Source organism: Oryzias melastigma, linkage group LG13, assembly GCF_002922805.2.
Source record: "Oryzias melastigma strain HK-1 linkage group LG13, ASM292280v2, whole genome shotgun sequence".
In the NCBI taxonomy this organism is placed as follows: Eukaryota; Metazoa; Chordata; class Actinopteri; order Beloniformes; family Adrianichthyidae; genus Oryzias; species Oryzias melastigma.
Genome location: NC_050524.1, coordinates 26,603,658 through 26,621,147, shown reverse-complemented (window position 1 = coordinate 26,621,147; position 17,490 = coordinate 26,603,658). Strand labels below are relative to the sequence as shown.

General features: G+C 42.5%; 2 protein-coding genes across 6 annotated transcripts in view; one reads left to right on the top strand and one right to left on the bottom strand.

The window, feature by feature from the left end:
• daw1 (dynein assembly factor with WDR repeat domains 1) overlaps positions 1-2,898 on the top strand; it is a 14,430-nt gene extending 11,532 nt beyond the window's left edge. For 3 of the 4 annotated variants that reach the window (XM_036215047.1, XM_036215046.1, XM_024276433.2), the window contains 2 exons: positions 2,418-2,580; positions 2,741-2,898. In XM_036215047.1, the coding sequence (XP_036070940.1) occupies positions 2,418-2,580; positions 2,741-2,790 (213 nt within the window). In that variant the 3' untranslated portion in view covers positions 2,791-2,898. Of the gene's footprint in view, positions 1-1,459; positions 1,514-2,417; positions 2,581-2,740 lie in introns of those variants that run through there. The other variant, XM_036215049.1, reaches the window with a different exon arrangement.
• A 922-nt stretch (positions 2,899-3,820) lies between these two features.
• Positions 3,821-17,490, bottom strand: part of LOC112149599 (SPHK1 interactor, AKAP domain containing) — a 38,435-nt gene continuing 24,765 nt past the window's right edge. The window contains exons 4-12 of one of the 2 annotated variants that reach the window (XM_024277403.2): positions 15,141-15,200; positions 14,611-14,751; positions 13,081-13,345; positions 9,498-12,786; positions 6,905-7,066; positions 6,023-6,106; positions 5,399-5,448; positions 4,800-4,984; positions 3,821-4,711 (exon numbers count right to left, since the gene is read on the bottom strand). In XM_024277403.2, the coding sequence (XP_024133171.1) occupies positions 4,556-4,711; positions 4,800-4,984; positions 5,399-5,448; positions 6,023-6,106; positions 6,905-7,066; positions 9,498-12,786; positions 13,081-13,345; positions 14,611-14,751; positions 15,141-15,200 (4,392 nt within the window). In that variant the 3' untranslated portion in view covers positions 3,821-4,555. The remainder of the gene's footprint in view (positions 4,712-4,799; positions 4,985-5,398; positions 5,449-6,022; positions 6,107-6,904; positions 7,067-9,497; positions 12,787-13,080; positions 13,346-14,610; positions 14,752-15,140; positions 15,201-17,490) is intronic. The other variant, XM_024277404.2, reaches the window with a different exon arrangement.

Here is a 17,490-nt window from a genome sequence, read left to right as displayed (position 1 = left end):
AAGCGCGATGCTGATCGGAGAGGCTGGAAAGTGTGCCATCCCTTTGACCTTGTGTTTAAAGTGCACAAATGTCACACCATGTCGTGACATTTAACTCCACGAGCACTGCTCCATCAGTGCTGCGTGCTTTTTATCAAAGTGACACATTCTTTGGCGTGAACGGCGCTCCTTAATGTCCCCATGTTGACCCTTTTTTTAGGGAAAATTTTGTCTCTTTTACATTTGGCTGGAAGGGATTTTTTTTCTTTTTTTTCCATGTGTTTTATGAAACACAGACAGCCAGTAAATACATGCAGAAAAAAAAGCTGGATGGAAAATGATTCCAGAGGATTATGACACTAATCTCTTCTTAACAGGACACTCCCCTCCTTCTCTACAGGCATCCTGACACAAATTCCTGATTTTCTTTCAGTTTTTCTCCCACTTTTCCTCCATTTTTCATAAATCAAGAGTGCCATAAATTAATGTTTAACCACTTAAACATTTTTATTTGACCAAGAAATACTGGTATATTTTTTAATATTTGCAGAGTTTTCACAGATTTTGTGAAAAAGTACTGCATGTTTTATGAATCTCTTATTGAAACTGCTTTTTTTTCCCTTCTCCGTCTACTTTTCTTCTCTTTACTATTTGACATTTTTATACTCTTCTTCTACAGTCTGCCTTTGTCCGCATTTTCTGAAATCACTTTGCATTTCCCGTCTGTGATGGCTCCTGCAAGCTCCGTTTAGAGTTTTATTTCAAGCACACTTTAACTGTCATGACTGTCTGGAGCCAACTTCATTCAATCATTTCTTCTTTTAAGGCATATTTAAAATAGAAAACCATTTGTAGAGTTGTAAACCGAACTGTACTTAAATGATTAAAACCGCGAGAGGCGTTACTCTGACACGGGCGAAAGTTGACGAGTTGACATTTACGTGTGTCCAAGCACAATAACTCATGTAAATTCATATTGGCCACACGTTTTAAGTGTGTACTAAATTAAGAATGAAGAATGAGTCCCACCCAAAGTATTTTAACTGAAGTAAAAATGAGACATTTTTATGGTATTTTAGATGTGTATTTCTCAAAAAATACACAGTAAAAAAGCTTCATATTTTCAGGAGTAGTACTCCTTGAAGTACATATGTGTGTGAAGGAATGTTAATGTACTAAATTTACAATTAAGACAGTCAGTTAACTGGTGTCATTTGTTGTACCTTTTATGATCAGTCACACATAGATTTCCTAAAAAAAAGTGAAAATGCTCTATATTTCCAGGAGAAATTTTATTTAAAGTACTAATTAGGTCTGTGAAGAATTTATAATGTACTAAATTGATTAGTGGGATTCATTCACAGCCAAAATTAACCCATTTTATATCAGTGCCACAAGAGATTTTGTGATTGGATTTCTAAAATACAGGAAAAACAGTAATGCTCAGTCAATTTCACATAATTATCATGTGCTTTAATAGTAACATGGATTCAAGAGGAGCAATTATATCACGTTTTTGAAAGCTCGGCGGAGTATTAAGGATTTTCCAGCGTTCAAAGACTGCTACTGAAAGTTTTGTCTGAAACTTGCAGAAAAAAATCCAGGGACGGCTGATTTGACCATGGAAATGCGAACGGCAGCTCATTTGACCCCAGTACAAAGACCGCACATTTATATTTTCCCAAGCCATTTGCAAAACTGACGAATAATTGAAGTCTTTTCCCGGCAGAAATGTCCGGCGCTCGTTCATCCGTCATGTTCTTCAGGAAAAACTTTGGACAGTACTGCTCCTCTTAGAACGAACTTACAAAAGGTTGCACGTTCATGTTTTCTTGCAAAACTGGCGAATTATTGAAATATTTTGCTCACCGAAATGTCATCCGTCAGGCTCTCCAGCAAAAGGAAGGGGGGCGGGGCTGCTCATAGCTTCCTGGCGGGCTCTTAAAAAGGGTGCGACCAAGAAAATAGTTTTGCACTGGCCACACGTGATTCGAAAATGACGTGCCAATAGACACTTTCCCTTTGGATATCCCTGACACTGTGCTTTGGTCTTGTGTAGTTTGAAATATGTTTTGAGCCCCATCAGAGATTTTAGCTTCATTCATTTCTTTGACGCTTTCTCCCGCTGTGATGTGTTTTTTTTTCGGAGAGGGTCATTCACTATGAGTAAAATTCATTTTTCACTTTGTGATTTGTGCGGCAAAATTTGGAGAATTTTTGAATATGTGGTGGGGGAAACATTTGCTTAAAGGCACGGTAAGAAATAAGAATTGTGAAAACAATCTGGTCCTTGCAGTCCAGGACTGCTGCGGGACAGAATTAACTTGAGATGTTACTCAGGCTCAGCGTTTGACTTTTTTTCTAATTATTCAGAAGTCTTAAAAGATTTAGAAGACACAATTTATGACTGAGGCCATCTCTCCTGCCTCTCGTGGTAGATCTGCTTCAGCCCCCAGGGTAACACAATCCTGACTGCCAGCTCAGACAAGACGGCTCGTCTGTGGGACGTTCAGACGGGGGACTGTCTGCAAATCCTGACGGGTCACACTCTTGAAATCTTCTCCTGTGCCTTCAACTACGAGGGCGACACCATCATTACAGGTATCCGTGGAGACGCCACATTTGACAGCCACACGTTCACCTGTAAAATCCTGTGGACATGAATGAAACCCTCCTCTCCTGCTGTCACTAGTTGTTAATTGCACATGTTGGATGAAAAGCATGCAGCTGTGCAACTATCTATTTTTATGCTCTCCTCTAGGCAGCGCGGATAACACGTGCCGGATCTGGAGATGCAAGGATGAGGCTTAAACATACGTGAACGCAGCAGTCCGTTTGTGGTTGCCACGTGTTCCTCATTCTTTTTTTATTTAATTTTCATAAAACCCACAACAATAAAAGAAGAGAAAAACACGTTCACCTTTTTTTCTATTTTGTATTGATACTTTTTCAAAAATCAGATTTTCTGTGGTGGTTTGTGAGACGCAATCTGTTTTCCCAATCCATAAAGCTGGATCACAGCAAATGAAACATGAAGGAGGGCAGAGAATTTAAAGATTAAGTGTCAGGTAGTCAACTGTGTCATCCATCCATCTGTCCGTCTGTCCATCCATCCATCCATCCATCCATCCATCTTCAGAACCCTCTCAATCCTTTACAGGGTCACCATTGACTGTCTATTAGAACTGGACTGATAATAAACAACTTTTACAATTATTACTCAGTCACTACTCTCCTACCTCTTTAAAATATTTTATTGCTAATCCTAACTGTTTCACGTTATTTTTTTTCTGTAGTGCAATTTATTTAAGCTAACTGACCAATCATTTGTCTTTATAAAAGTAGCCAAAGCCACAGACATAGAAAGTCCTAACCTGGAGGCCGTAAGTATATTAGAGTTTTGGAACACCATAGAGAATCAATGGGAAACGGGTAAGGCGCTTTAACTAAACACTCCACGGTTTCCACTTTTGGCGGGCCAAAAGATAATCTTTGGTGGGCCGAATTTGGCCTACGGGCCCCACTTTGGGAACCCATGGATTAAAAGTAGAAAAAATGTCCAGTTGTCTGTTTATAGAAGTTTAAAATTATTTCGGGGAACCTTGCATGCCAGGTTCCTGCCTGCTGCCATGGAAGTTTCTATCTTGTGCACTTCTCTGTGAAATGTTCACAATGCGGTTCATTACACTTGAACGAGCTTTGAGCCCATAAGTAAAGGCAGGTTAGTGTCAGTCTTGATTTTTGTGAATGAAGACGGGTTGCGGCGAGCCGTCAGCTGCAGGAGTGTTCCTGACTGACAGCGATGGACGCCACGCAGGAACCAGGAAAAAAACCAGGAAGCTCGAGCTTCACATCACATTTATTGATGTCAAAAGATAAATACATTCAGTTCTACTGCGACACAGTTTACAGTTGAGTTGTGTGCTTTTTCCCCCCTTCCAATGCGGATGAAACACTAGATTACCACTAAGTAGAGAAATAGACAGAACAATTCCACTTACAAATTCAACGTTACAAACTTTACTCTGTTTTTGGACATAATAAAAGCTAAAGAGAGCAGTTCACTATTTCAAGGTGCAGCAGTTCCAAATCTACACTATTTACATTACAGCTATGCAAAATAATTTATTCTTAATAAACAAGAGTCACACACTTATTTCAATGTTAAGCCACGGTAGAGGTGGTATGATGGTCAGTGAACACATTTTTTAATGGAAAGAACAAAGTGACCAGGCATTTTTGGAGCTCTATTCTGAGCTACATCTATAAGACAGTTGTTGATATTAAATGTTGTAGGACTGGCTCCTTCATTTCCTTGTTTAATAAGCTAACCGTGACAATATTTCTGATCTGGAATGACATCTGCACTGAAACATGCTTTCTCTGACCAGAGATCCGTCCAATTTGAGCTCTACCCCCTCCAAACCATGTGAGATGTATGAATTTTTCAGGTTGTCTGACTACGTTGTGCTTTCATCTTGGTGACACAATGATGACACACGATGGGGCAAAGAGCTTGTAACAAATGTGGGAGAATGTGTGGCTTTCTTCGCAGTCAAAAAGAGGTTGGATGGCTCTAAAGGGTCTCCAGGAGCCAGTCAAACAGGCTGGTATGGACAGGCAGCTCCGCCTCCTCCTTGTTAGCGTGTAAGTTACAGAACTGAACAATAGCGCCAAACAAATCTGCGATTCGCCACGCCTTCTGAGACATCAGGTGGACCACCCTCTGGAACTGAGAGATTTTAAAAAATCAGCTCTTAATGATTTTAACACATTCATTCATGCAAACGGTGGTAAAAGCCTTTTTTATCCGAGTCTACCTTTGAGAAGTTGACCTCCTTGGACTTCCTGAAGTAGACGACGGAGAGGCCCAGCTCAGACGCAGCGATCCACTGGAGGGTCACTCTGAGTTCTGAGTCCACACATTCCTGCTCAAAGTCACAGTTGACCAATAAGAGCTCCCGGAGGTTGCTGCTGATGCCGGCGGCGTTTGCTGAACTGATCTCTGAAATAATGAACATAACAGTTGGCGGTGTAGCACGCCATAACGCCACAGCCATAAGCCGTTCTGCTTTATAATGAGGTAGAGGTCAATAAACAAAGATGAAGTTATTGTTAATTGAAAGGATGCGTTTAAAGAGAGAATAACAAGGTCCAATATATTAATCATAACTGCTTTTTCAGAGTTCTTCGTTTTGTGAAAAGCAGTAAGATTAAAATAAACAGAATGACTCATTTTTGCCCTTATGGTTACAGGTATTTATGATGTCATTATCTCTGCTGCACAAGTTTGTTTACTCGTCTATTGATTTTAATAAACAAAAATAATAATACTAAAAATGCAGTATTGAATTTCACTGTTCCAGCCCTTTAGGTATTTGATTATGTGGAAAAGGCCAAGAGGACAAACCAATCTTACCAAAAAGCTTCTCTTTGGATCCAGGTGGGTGGGCTTTCTCTGTGATCTCACTGTGGGAGCAGATGCACAGTGAAAATGAGTTACGCTGACATGCACGACTCCTCTGCAAGATAGTTTAGCCTCTAACCTTTTACACAAAAAAGGTGATTGTTTACAAATCAAAATCTGAATAGTAGAAATATCCATATTTTAAATAGACACTCCGGTGATATTTAGATCCACTTTAATTATGATTAGGAAGTTTTTAACCAAAATCAATAAACCTGTGTCGTTTTCTTGGACATAGTTCCTGCAGAGTGGCAGTTAGAAATTCGCCTCTGAATTGTGGGCGAGACTGTTGGAGCAGAGCCCCCCCCCCTCCCCTCATCATTACTGAGAGCTCAGAGCAGGGAGCTTGTGGCTCGTCCAGCGTTTTTTCTACATCACTAATAAGTTCTTTTTCAAACTGCCTTCACAATGTGAATAAAGAAATACCCAGAAATGCTATTTTGAGTTTAATTTTCTTTTTATATGTCCTTCATTATCAGATAAATGCCCCGAGAACATGTCAAAAACACAATTTTCTCTAGAGTGGGTCTTTAAGAACAGGCCGTGATGGGTGCATGCGTGAGGAATTGTGCGTACCTGCTGACTGTGCTCTGGGTTGGAACGTCAGTAAAAGCTTCGAGATCGGCCCCGCCGAGGCTGGAGGTGCTGCTGGTCCCGTTCCTGCCATCAAATCAGAAAACTGGAGGTGACGGTGCGTGGATATCGATGTTCAAAGACATTCAACAGCCAGGAAATGATGATGTGCAGCATATTGTGTGTTGGCTGGTGAATAAGCAGCTGCAGGAGAGCTGGGAGGGGTGGTGGCTGATTTTTTTTTTTGCTTGGTTCACATTAGGCAGGAGAGCTTTAGTTTGCAGGGTGAGCAGACAAGGCCAGCAGCCATGTCGTAGTGTCAGAACATGAATTAAAGGGATGATGGGGGTCAGATTAAGCAGGTAGATGAGGAGCTTGAAGGGAGCAGCAGGTGTTATGGTGGAGCAATAAACAACCAGATATTATTGCAATGCTGAACACACAAAACCATGACATTTCCTCATTCTTTCCATCCAAAAACTCATTTTAAAGTAGATCCAAACCACTGATAAAGACACAAACAGAAATTATTTGGGTCATTACTGTAGCAATTTGAAGACATTAAAGGTGTTTTTTGTTTTTTTTCCATCCTCACATATGGATCTCATGAAGCAGAGAATGATGCAGCAAATGACCTGGACTCGGCACTGATTATGCAGCAGCACAGCCCTGACACGGAAGCAAACTACTTGAGGGAGTCTGGAGTACAAGGAGAGCACAGCATGGCTATGTGGAGTGAATCCAATGACACGCACCACTTTAGCGGGTGGAGGTGTTGGAGCAGCGGGGTGTAAATTAGCTCAGAAGTGTCAGTAGCGATGGGCCAATGAGCGTGGGGTGAGGGTGCAGCGTTTGGAGCGATATCGGGCAGCAATGGTTACTGACCCCTCACTCAGCTGGATAAAACTACTGGTTTCCTCGTGGGGGTCATCTTCGGGGGTCATGTGAGACCAGCTCCCCATGCTCTCCTCACTGCTAGCACTCATTGAACGCTTGTCCCTCTTCGCTGCTGCAGCCACCGCCACAGCTGGCCTGTCCCTCTCACTGCTGGGAAGAGCAAATCGATGGTGGGAGTGACCAGCAAAGCACAATGTCTGTGGCAAGGTTCCTACTTCTGCTGGTTTGTGCTACACAAGTCACACTAATGAAAAACTCCAAAGTATACTACAAAATAAAGTAGCATTTAGACAACTTATCCTATTTTGTGTAACGTAAAGTCACGTTTTGCTAATTTCTTGTTTACATTTGAATATTTCCAATCATAAAAAAAAGATCAAGACAAAGCTAATTGATTTATGGTGAAGGCATCAGCAATCTGTTATTCTCACGAGTACAACAGTGTTGCTTTGTCATTTTTTTTGAAAACTTATTAAATTAAGCCATAATTAGATGTTTGAAGGCAGCCATCCTCAACAGTCCTTGTGGGAAATCAGGTTTAATTGAATAGGCAAGTGATTGAGTTCCACTTTTACCCAAAGGACCGACAGTTGCACACCACTTGTTTCTGGATTACATGCATTGTCAAGTGAAAAGAAGCCTGTCTCTCGCCACTCCCCGGTGGTTTGGGAACCTTTGCCTTTCATTAACTGTTCCACACAGATCAAAAACACAAGACCAGATTCAGGTTTGTACAACAGCACTACAGATTGAACATCATCTATGGCCTCATATTACAGCCTTTTTTGCATTTCAAGCTGTAGTGATTCTTACCACCTTGACTGTCTGTGTCAAAACATATTAATTCTGTATCTTTTGTTGCTTTAGCTATTACAAATTCTTTCTTTGACTTCCAGTGTATTGTCTGCTGAATCAATCAGATTGAGAGTTCAACAGGCAATTGGGAAGTTTCTACAAGCCATCTACAGAAAATGGAGATCACTCAGATCAGTCACTGAGAGTAATTGCAGAAGCCTTAGTCACACGCATCCTAATGGGGGCTGACTTGTACGGGTGATGCGAATTTTCAGGTTGTCCGGGCCTGTGGAGGATCAGAGAGGAGTGTTTGCATCTTTTGGTGTCCCAAACACACCTTTTTGATGTGCTGGTTGTTCCCATTAAGTCACGGGTCACAAGCCCTCAGGGCGAAGTAACAGTCTCGATGTGGTACCGGACCTGGTAACGGATGTGGAACCAGGTTAGGGTATTAGTACCAGGTTAGGGTACTGGTACCAGGTTGGGGAATCTGTACCGGGTTAAGATACTAGTCCAGTCCACGTCCCAGTACCAGACCAGTCCCTTAAACCGGTACTGAAGTGGTCCAGAGGGTTGGCCCGGTCCGGTTGGCCCGGTCCGGTTAGTCTGGTCCAAAGGTACCCCTGATAAGCGGCTCGGTAAAGCGGCCCTCGGACCAGCACTGGTTCATGGCCCACTGTAGGTAGTACCATGTCAGTAGTGATAAAAAACACACACATTTTATTTTACCATTGTTGGTGCATCTTGGCCAGAAATTCACAAATCAGAACTAAGTGACCCATACTGTATGTTAGACAAGAAGGAACACCTAAAATCATTGAATCTTTCAACAATATAATCCGATGTTCCCTAAGTATGAATTCTGGCTGTACTCTAATCTACATCTGATTTTTGGTGGTAAAAGACTCTGAAAAATCTCTCAAAATGTTTTAGTGCGACCTTGAAGAAGCTGCATCACTACTTTAATGTAAAATAGAAAATCATTTTGTTTTTTTAACCATAAGAGCCACAATGGAGGGGTCAAAGATCCACATGTGGCTCTGAAGCCACAGGTAGCAGACCCCTGGGCTAGGGGAAGTTTAAAGATGATGCTGTGTTCGTGACCTCTTAAGCTACACTGGTACTACTGACCACGTGCAAATATGACACACCAGGACAGTGCAGGTTATAGGTAAACGCCTGTAGGATATCTGTAGCATGTCCTCGCAATCTATGTTCTGATTGTCTAATTTCCTTATTTTTTTACAGTCAGGTTGCAAGTAAGGTGCACACACTTCTCACATGTACAGCACTGAGTAATTTCACTGCATCTCTCCTACTTCACCCTTACTTATCCTCACGTGTTGCTTAAGTGTTCACTAAGACCTGTCGTCCACAACATGCCAATAGAAAAAAACATGCTTGAAGATTTTTGCTCTATGGGATCATCGAGTGGTCTACGACCTTAGTATTTCATGCGGTCCACCTGTGTGCCCTGTCCAGGATGGACCAGTTTTTCACCCCATAAGGGCTGTTGTGACTAAGGCTTTAGGTACACTTTTGTAAAAGCTTCCACAAGAGATTTGTATGTGTAGTCAGATTCTTTGTCTCTTCTAATCTTTTATCAAATTTCAAGCATCGCTTTAGAATGCTTCAGAACTTATATAAAAGTGACATCTTTTAAGTAATTTTCCAAATAACTAGTTTTCCATCTAGTTCTAGATAGACCCAGGTATTAATTTCTATTTTTATTATTGTGAGGTAATTTAGTTGTTTTTAAAGGATGGTATGGTAGTGAACTATATACCTGTTGCGGTTGGCAGTAGGTTTCTCCATATGCAAGATGTCTGTGGATGTTTCCTGAGCTTCTCCTCCAGTTTTTTCAGAGTTGGATAAACTTTCTTCAACCCTCTGATCTCCCTCTATGTGGATTAGAGGCACCTCCCTTGGTCCCTTCATGCACGGTAGACTGCAGTCCCCCGACACAGAACCAACTCTACTGCCGGGGTACTCCTGGCTGGACCTGCTTCGACTGCAAGAAAGATGCGACTGTTTGAAGCCCCGTCTCCTCTCACCAACCGAAGTGGGCAGAAGTGGATGAGACGCAGATATTCCAGGATTTGCGTCTTGTTGGCCACCAAGCGCAGACTTGCCACTGTCTACGATGTCAGCTGCCAGTCGATTGGCAAATTGCTGCACGTGGATCTGGGAGTCTCCTGAGGCTTCTGACTCAATGCTATCTTCTGGATCAGCAATGATCTTGTTTTTCCTCATTAGCGACTCAATGGAGCTCGACCAGGTCTCGTGGATCAGCATGTCTGTCATCTGGTCCGTTTTCCCCCTCTGATAGAGGCAGGAGTCTGACTTACAGAGCCCTGCAGCTGACACCGAGCAGGAGGGGTAGATATTCAGAGTGTCTCCGTGCACGTTGCGAGCAAATCCATCAAAAGAGTTGGCTTTTATGGGCGAGTTCACAGTCAGTCGTGAGTCTGAGGACCGCCGGTCAGGGACAGAGGACTGTCGTATACAGAAGGGTGTCCTGGGAGATGGCGGGAAAAGGCTGTTGTTCCACTCTTTTGTCTTGGCGATGCCACATTCTTTGTTCTCCTTATCCATATCACGAAGCATGAATCTGTAGAACTCCTCCGTGATGCTTTCAGTGCTGGACTGCTTCGACAAACAGGATGAGGCTCTGACATTGAGGTGGCCGTTTTTCTTTGTTGCTGCCTGTTGCACGGCTGCAGCCAGTATGTTGCTGGCGTTTTTCCCAGCATAGTAGTCCAGCAGCAGATCAAACTCTCTGCCTTCGGTCTCCATCTGGTTAACCATAAACCGAGAGAACTCATCTGTGATGCTCTCACAGCTGGACTGCTTAGAGATTGAGCTACCTCGGCTTAAATTCTGTCCTAACCGACAACCAGGACCTAAGGTGTTGGACGTGCCAGCGGGATCCGCCTCTTCCTCTGGAATGCTTTCGTAGCTGGATGCTTTCCCGCGGCTCCACCTCTCGCACTGCAGCCTGCTGCGCTGCTGGCCGGTTTTGGAGGTGTCCACCACATTGAGTTCAGGGCAGTTCATGATCCTGGCTGTAACTTCAGAGGCAAAGAGGGCAAAAGGGTCCTGCGGCTCATCAGGATTAATGGACTCGTCCACCACCCGGTTCACCAGCCGCTCCATCAGCTCAGGTTGTTCTTCGGTTTTCTTCTTAATCTCACTGAGGCGTGGCGCTCGATGCTTTCTAGATGCCGCATTGGGGCCTTGGGCTTCCTTTCTCCTGAGCATTGTGCGGCAAGCAGGCATCAAGTAGGGCTCTGGGCCTTCAGCAGACGTCCCCTTGAGAGCACAGAACCACGGCTGCTTCCCAGTGGAGTTCTCCAGGCAGATTGCGGCCAGTTCTGTGGCCATAGAGACCACAGTGGAAGCCAGATCCTCAGCATAGCAAGAAATGGGTGTCCTGGAATCAGAATCCCCCCTCAACGTAAACAGAGAACTGCATGAGTTCAGAGAAGACTGTGGGGTTAAGGAGGCCTGTCGAGCCCTCCTTTCTACGCTGTTCACTGGGATTTCACTTAATGTTTCTCTGATGGCACTAATGCTTTGCTGCTTGTCAGAAAAGTCTTTGAGTTGACACAGACTCTGCCTGCATGACAACTGGGGCTGCTTCTCTTTGAACTGAACAGAAACTTCCTCCAGCATTTGATTATCCTTAAGGCTCTGAAACACTGGAGGCTTATCAGAACTGATCAGGCTCTCGCCACTAATGGAGAGACCGAGGGAACCTAACCGCTGTAACTGACCCAGTGGACACCTTCTTTCCTTTGAGGTCGCCGGCTCATCCACACAAGCGTCTCCTGCTTGTGTTTCGTCAGACTCTTGGCCACACCTGGACACGTGGCTGATTTTCTTTTGTGTCAGGCAGAGAATATCAAAGAGCAAGGTGTTTATACTGTCCTGGAGAAAAACCTGGAGGTTTTGAACTTCTCCTCCAGCTCCTTCCAGCTCTTTTTTCTTTTTTGCCTTCTCTAAAGCGTGCTTGAATAGGCTGTCTGCCACCTCATTTATTACATCATCCACCTCGCTTTCATCCAGGCAGTATTTCCTCGGACATGTAATGCCATCCACTATCTTGTTGTGAGTGGTCTCCAACAGGTGTGCCACACTCCTGTACCCTTGAGGTTGAGTCAGGACTTCAGCTGCTTCCCTGTGCAACACTTCAGCAATGTTGGCGCGAAACGCTTCCACGCTGGTGCCCTCTGCCACGTTGCAGTGCAGCGGTAAGGCTGCGGAGGCTTTCGCGGCGGACATCAGGCCCTGTGAGGCTGTGTAGACCTCAGTGGAATCTGCATCGCCACACTCCTCCGTCTCCTTCGTGAGCTCCACAGCTGCCACCGCTCCAGCGACCTGAGCCATGCCGCACATGGCCGATGAGACACTGTAGTCTCCTTGCTCTGTGGTGCCCTGCTCGTCCTCTTCTGTGTTTTCTTCTGAGGCAGATTCAAGGGACAGTTTTTCCGTCAGCTGTGGGTTAGCAATAGTACCAATAATGCTGGCAGCGCTGGCCAAAGCCACCTCCACACGTTTGTGTCCCGCATTCTGGGTGAGAACGTAGGACTGGACCTCCTTTTGAGGCATTTCTGCAGCTCTTGTTGGACCATCCTGGTGCCGTACATTGGACACCTGTGTTTCTGGCCATTCAGAAACCACATCAGAACTGTCTGGACTCTGAACTATGACGATTTTGGGGAGTTCAAAAGAGCAGGTGCGCTGCTGTGAAGGCTTTTTGGTCATGGAGGGACGGGGCCGGCTGGATGGGCAGGTAGAAAAGGACACACTGACAGCTGCCTCTGAGACGAAGGAGGTCTCATCCTGGGAGAGCCGGATGAAGGCGTCTTGTAGTACTGACTCAGCCAAATTTGTGGCATAGTGACCAGCCGATTCCTCACTATGGATGCTGGCTGGTGGAGAACCTTCTCTTTTAGTGTCAGCATCCACCTGGTTCTGATCAGTTGCCAGCGCCACCCGCTGAGATGCGGGTCGGACACAAGTCTTCTGTGCAGACTCAGCTGAGCTCTCTCCAAGTTCTCTGCTTTCTGGTTCTGTGAAGAAACAGAAAAAAGCTAAATGTCATAAATGTCTGCACAAATCTCTTCATAATTACATAGTTCTATGAAATGTGCAGAGATTAAAATATATATATTGGTAATAAAAATTACACATCCTGATCTTTAAGAATTTTTTTTATCCAGTGTGTTAAGACTCATTGATATAATTCATGGGAACCCTTTGCCTGCATTAATGCAGAAATGAAACCTTTAATAATAATAAAAGTGATTTTTTTTTGCTGGTTTAGACATGAAATTTGTACATTTCAAAAGCAGTATGCAGCTCACCGTTTCTTAAGCCGTCATCCTCGCTGTCGTCCCCGAGGTGCTCCGAGGCCGTCAGGAAGTCCTCTTCAATTGACGAGATGGATCGGTTGGTGTCATCATCAACTCTCTGTCCGACGGCTCGGCCCTGATGAAGCTGCCGCTCCCTCCCCCACTGCATCCCCATCAGGACCTTGTTGAGTTCAGAGATGATGCTGGCAGGGGGCGCCAGGCGTGTCTTCCCCGAACACTGTAGTAGGCATACACCTGTGCTTCTCTGCTGCCCACCCTGAAGGGAGCACATATGGATGTTTATAGAGGCAGATTCTCTACGTGCACTGAGCATGTGCAGACTTTAAGTTAAACACCCACTCCATTCATCTTTTGAGCTATTGTAAAAGTGTTTCCAGTGTTTTTTTTCATCATGATTATGCTCTTTTTAGCCAAAATAGATAAAGAAACTTAAGTCATTTTCTTTCTGCAGAGCAACAAGCAATTCATTAGAAATTTGCCACTGAGTAGACACACTACAGTACGCTGAACTTATTTTTTCAACGATTTCAGAAAACAAGGTTTAAGAAAACCAGAGACGTTGCGGCCCGTGTCACAAATACGCTCCTTTTCAAACAGGATTTTTTTGCTTGGTTCTGAATCAGCAATTTTAACAAAGAAATACTGCTTTTTTTGCTTAATTTTTTTTTACTAAATGTCCTTCATCAGTATAGAAATGCTTAGAGAACATGCTAAAAACTCCAAAAACACAATTTTCATGGGAGTGGATCTCTAACTTTAGCAGAGAATTACAAAGTATTTGATGTTTCTCTGTCAGGCCTTTTTTTCTAGCTTTCTTTGAGGCTTCTAGACCTCATTTTAATTCTCTGTGCATGTGTTTCTGCATGTGTATTGATTCTAAAAAAAGTTGTTTACAGTTGGACTTAGAAATACCTATTGATCTTCTAAATGTATTGATGTTTGGAGGTATAGTTTTACTAAATTATTCTTAACCAAACATGTTCCCATCTTGTTGTATTAAGTCATTTTAAAGTCTTTAATTTCAGATCAAGTATATTCTTTTTCCCTCACATTGATCAAACTCTGTCTTTTGGAATGCTGGAGAGGAGGAACTTTAGTTGAATCTAAGCTGACACGACGAAGCAAAAGTGTGAGGGTTATAAAGTCACTTCATTTCCACTGAAACTTTCTAAAGTCGCTTATCATACATATTTTATGCATTTCCTTTCTTTTCATTTACTTCTGTCTGATTTATTAAGTTAGTTTGAACAGAATAAAAGTTAGACAAAAGGAAATGACAGTAGAGTGTGATTAGAAAGTAGAAAATAAACCCATTCTCATTCAGAATAGTTTTGAATGACTAAAAACGATTAAATTAGCTACTTTTATGATCGATCAAAAGGAGATATTTTACTTAAAACAAAAGCTTGAAATATTGTTTCTATACAGTGAAGCAGTTCATAGAATATAGTCTGCAGTCCAGGGTGGCTTCTTCAAAGCATGGAAATGCTTGTAAAATGTGTAAAACCGTTGAAAACGTACCTGCGGGGGAGACTGTGGGTGTGTTTGGCTGCAGTCGGGAGCTTCAAGGCCCCCGAGCAGTAAAATTTCATTTTCTTTTGGCTGATGGAGAGTCAGCAATTCAACGAGCTTTGGCAAGTCTGGAGACATTGATGCCAATTTCTGCAAGATACATGCAAAGCACAAAGGTGGCACTCACTCATAGAAATAATCATAACATTTAAACTTGTTTTTTTCCAGACACTAAATGTAATCTGATTTTGTTCCATGTTGTTTGAGGTCCCAAGCAGATTAAAATCCCGTCTGGTGAAAGGGGAACAAGTCCTGGATGAACAACTATCGATTGCTCACCAGTGTCGGAGTAATTTGCAAAATCTGCATATCATCCAAACAAATCAGCCCTCTTATTTTGGGTAAGAATCTTGCATCCATGGTAACAGAGGTGAGCTATTTATGCAAAACACAATGAACAGATATCCTGGGAGATGAAAAGTGGGCAAAAGACAGAGAGCAAGCGAGAGCGTTCGCATGTGGATCAGAAAAGTGCTTACCTTCATGCTTTTCTCATCCCGACAGTCCGTTTTCTGAGAGTCCAAAGTCACAAAACAGATCTGTAAGACAAACATGATCATGTGGAATCACAATAGATGTCTCAATGCATGAAGTCACACCTTTGCAAATGCCATTTTTAACTCCACCTTTTGAGTCCTCACAAATCGATGCCTTCATGTGACCTAACGCTCTAGTTGCTGCGTTTTGTTTGCCAATAACTGTAGTATAACCGTGTTTCTCATTGGTAGAGGCCTCCACAAGAAGACTCTCTTGTCTGTGAGGGGTTCTGCCTCCCTCTCCTCCTGCCACACACGCCTTTGCCTCGGGCTGCAGGTTTAATGGTCTATGATGGAGTCCTTGTGTCAGCGGTGGGAGTTGGGGACTGTCTAATGGCTGTTGAACTTAAAAGCACAAAGCCTGCAATGTAAGTTGGCATAGTCAAGTAAATAAATCAAGAAAAAACTCCTTTTAAAAAGCTCGGGTTCCCACGAGAGCAGTCGCATTCAGCGCATATGACCAAGGGACCTTGATGTGGTGGCTTAGCATTCCAAACAGTGAGGTTGTCATTAATGATCAAGCTCGGTGATGCTGTGAGTGACTGGGGTGTTCTTATCCTTTCAAATGCAAAAGATACCCAGTTGGGATGCTGCTGCCTATTTAAGACACCCCCCTCTAAAGCTCCCCTGTATCTGCATCTGTTTCACCTGCCACCTTCTTCCCTTTCCTTGCTAAAAAAAAAAAAATCAAATATTATTTTGACAACTCTTAAAGAAGTGTTTGGTTTTGTCTTTACAGACCATTCGAGAAGTATTTTTGAGATTTCCTAAATAGCTTAAAAACACACGTTGAAACACCAGAATAAGCAACAAATTTTGTAATTAAGTGCTGGCTATAATGGGATTGATTGTCATATTAAAACAAACAAAACAAAAACGGTTATATTTCACATTTCCATCCTGACTTACAGTTTGACATCACACATTTATAAGCATCAAGCATTTAGAAAATCTGCTGACTGTGCTCTGGTTGTTTAATAGTAGCTTCAATTGGCAAAAATGACAGTTTGATGGTTTTGTTTAGGGTCACCAACCTGCTTATGTCACAGATGATCTGTAACACAGTCCTTTAGGCACTGGTAACTTCTGTCACTTTATCAGAACACGTTGACATTAATAAATCTGTGAAATTTTTGACCACCTGATTCAACGTCAAGCTTTTAAAAGAAAAAAATATATAAATAATTCCCACATACATCATGAGACCTGAGACGTCTGCCACGAACATGTGCCGTCTTAAAGCCTAATAAAAATGTTTTAATGGCTTTTTACTGCCATGATGTCAATTCATTACACAGGATATGCTCGTAAAACCATCTTAGTAGTTAAGACATGTTCTCTACATTCTGCTGCTACAGCAACGACTCATAAAAATATAGATATAAAAAACGTTTAAAAAAATAAATTAATCACGCGACCTTCACAGTCATCTTCATCAACTCGAACTAACAAGTAGGTACTGTTAACACTGTGTTAAATGCTGTTGCTCTGGTGATTTACATTAAGGTGGATGTATGGGAATGGAGCTGTAGGTGGATGAAAAGGTCCTTGTTTTTAATTTTCTAACTTTCTGGCTCACGGGGTTATATATATATTTTTTTAATTAAGACGCCTTCTAGAAACACCAATGTAGCCTCATTCTTCTAAAGGAACCTGAAATAATTAAAGGGATTTTAAATTTCTAACATAATGAGACAAGATGTTCAGCAACAAATTCAGAACAGGTCAAAAACCCTGCAATTAGTTATGAGCTAGGCTAATGTGATCCAGTTTGAAACAAAGAGGTAACGACTACAAAGACTGAGAGGCAGCAATGGTTTATGTCAGAAATATTCTGATAAATTTGTGACTTAAATCCAATATTTTCTTGAATAAACATTAGCTTTTGATGTTAGCCTTAGCTTTGCATGGTAACCCTGCTAGCAGGCAGAACTAGGCACCAAGACTGGAATTGTGAGTAAATGTTGGTGCTTATGAAAAACCTTCTGATGTAGTGTAAAAATATACCAACAAAAGAATATTCTTGAAGTTGAGTCATGGTATCTAAACTTATTGAAATGTTTTGCTGTGGAGAAACATTTATCAACAAGTCCATGACTCAACTTCGAGATGGATTAACAAGAGTTCTCATCAACAATTGAATTTATAACATTTTTAAAGGATCAGAATAGCCAAATATAGTCTTCATAAAGAGAGCAGGAAAAGTCTGTGAAATTAGAGAACCACTGTCTCAATGTCCGAAAATGTTCATACATATTTTTTCTACCTGCCTGCTATGATTGGTCATAGAACA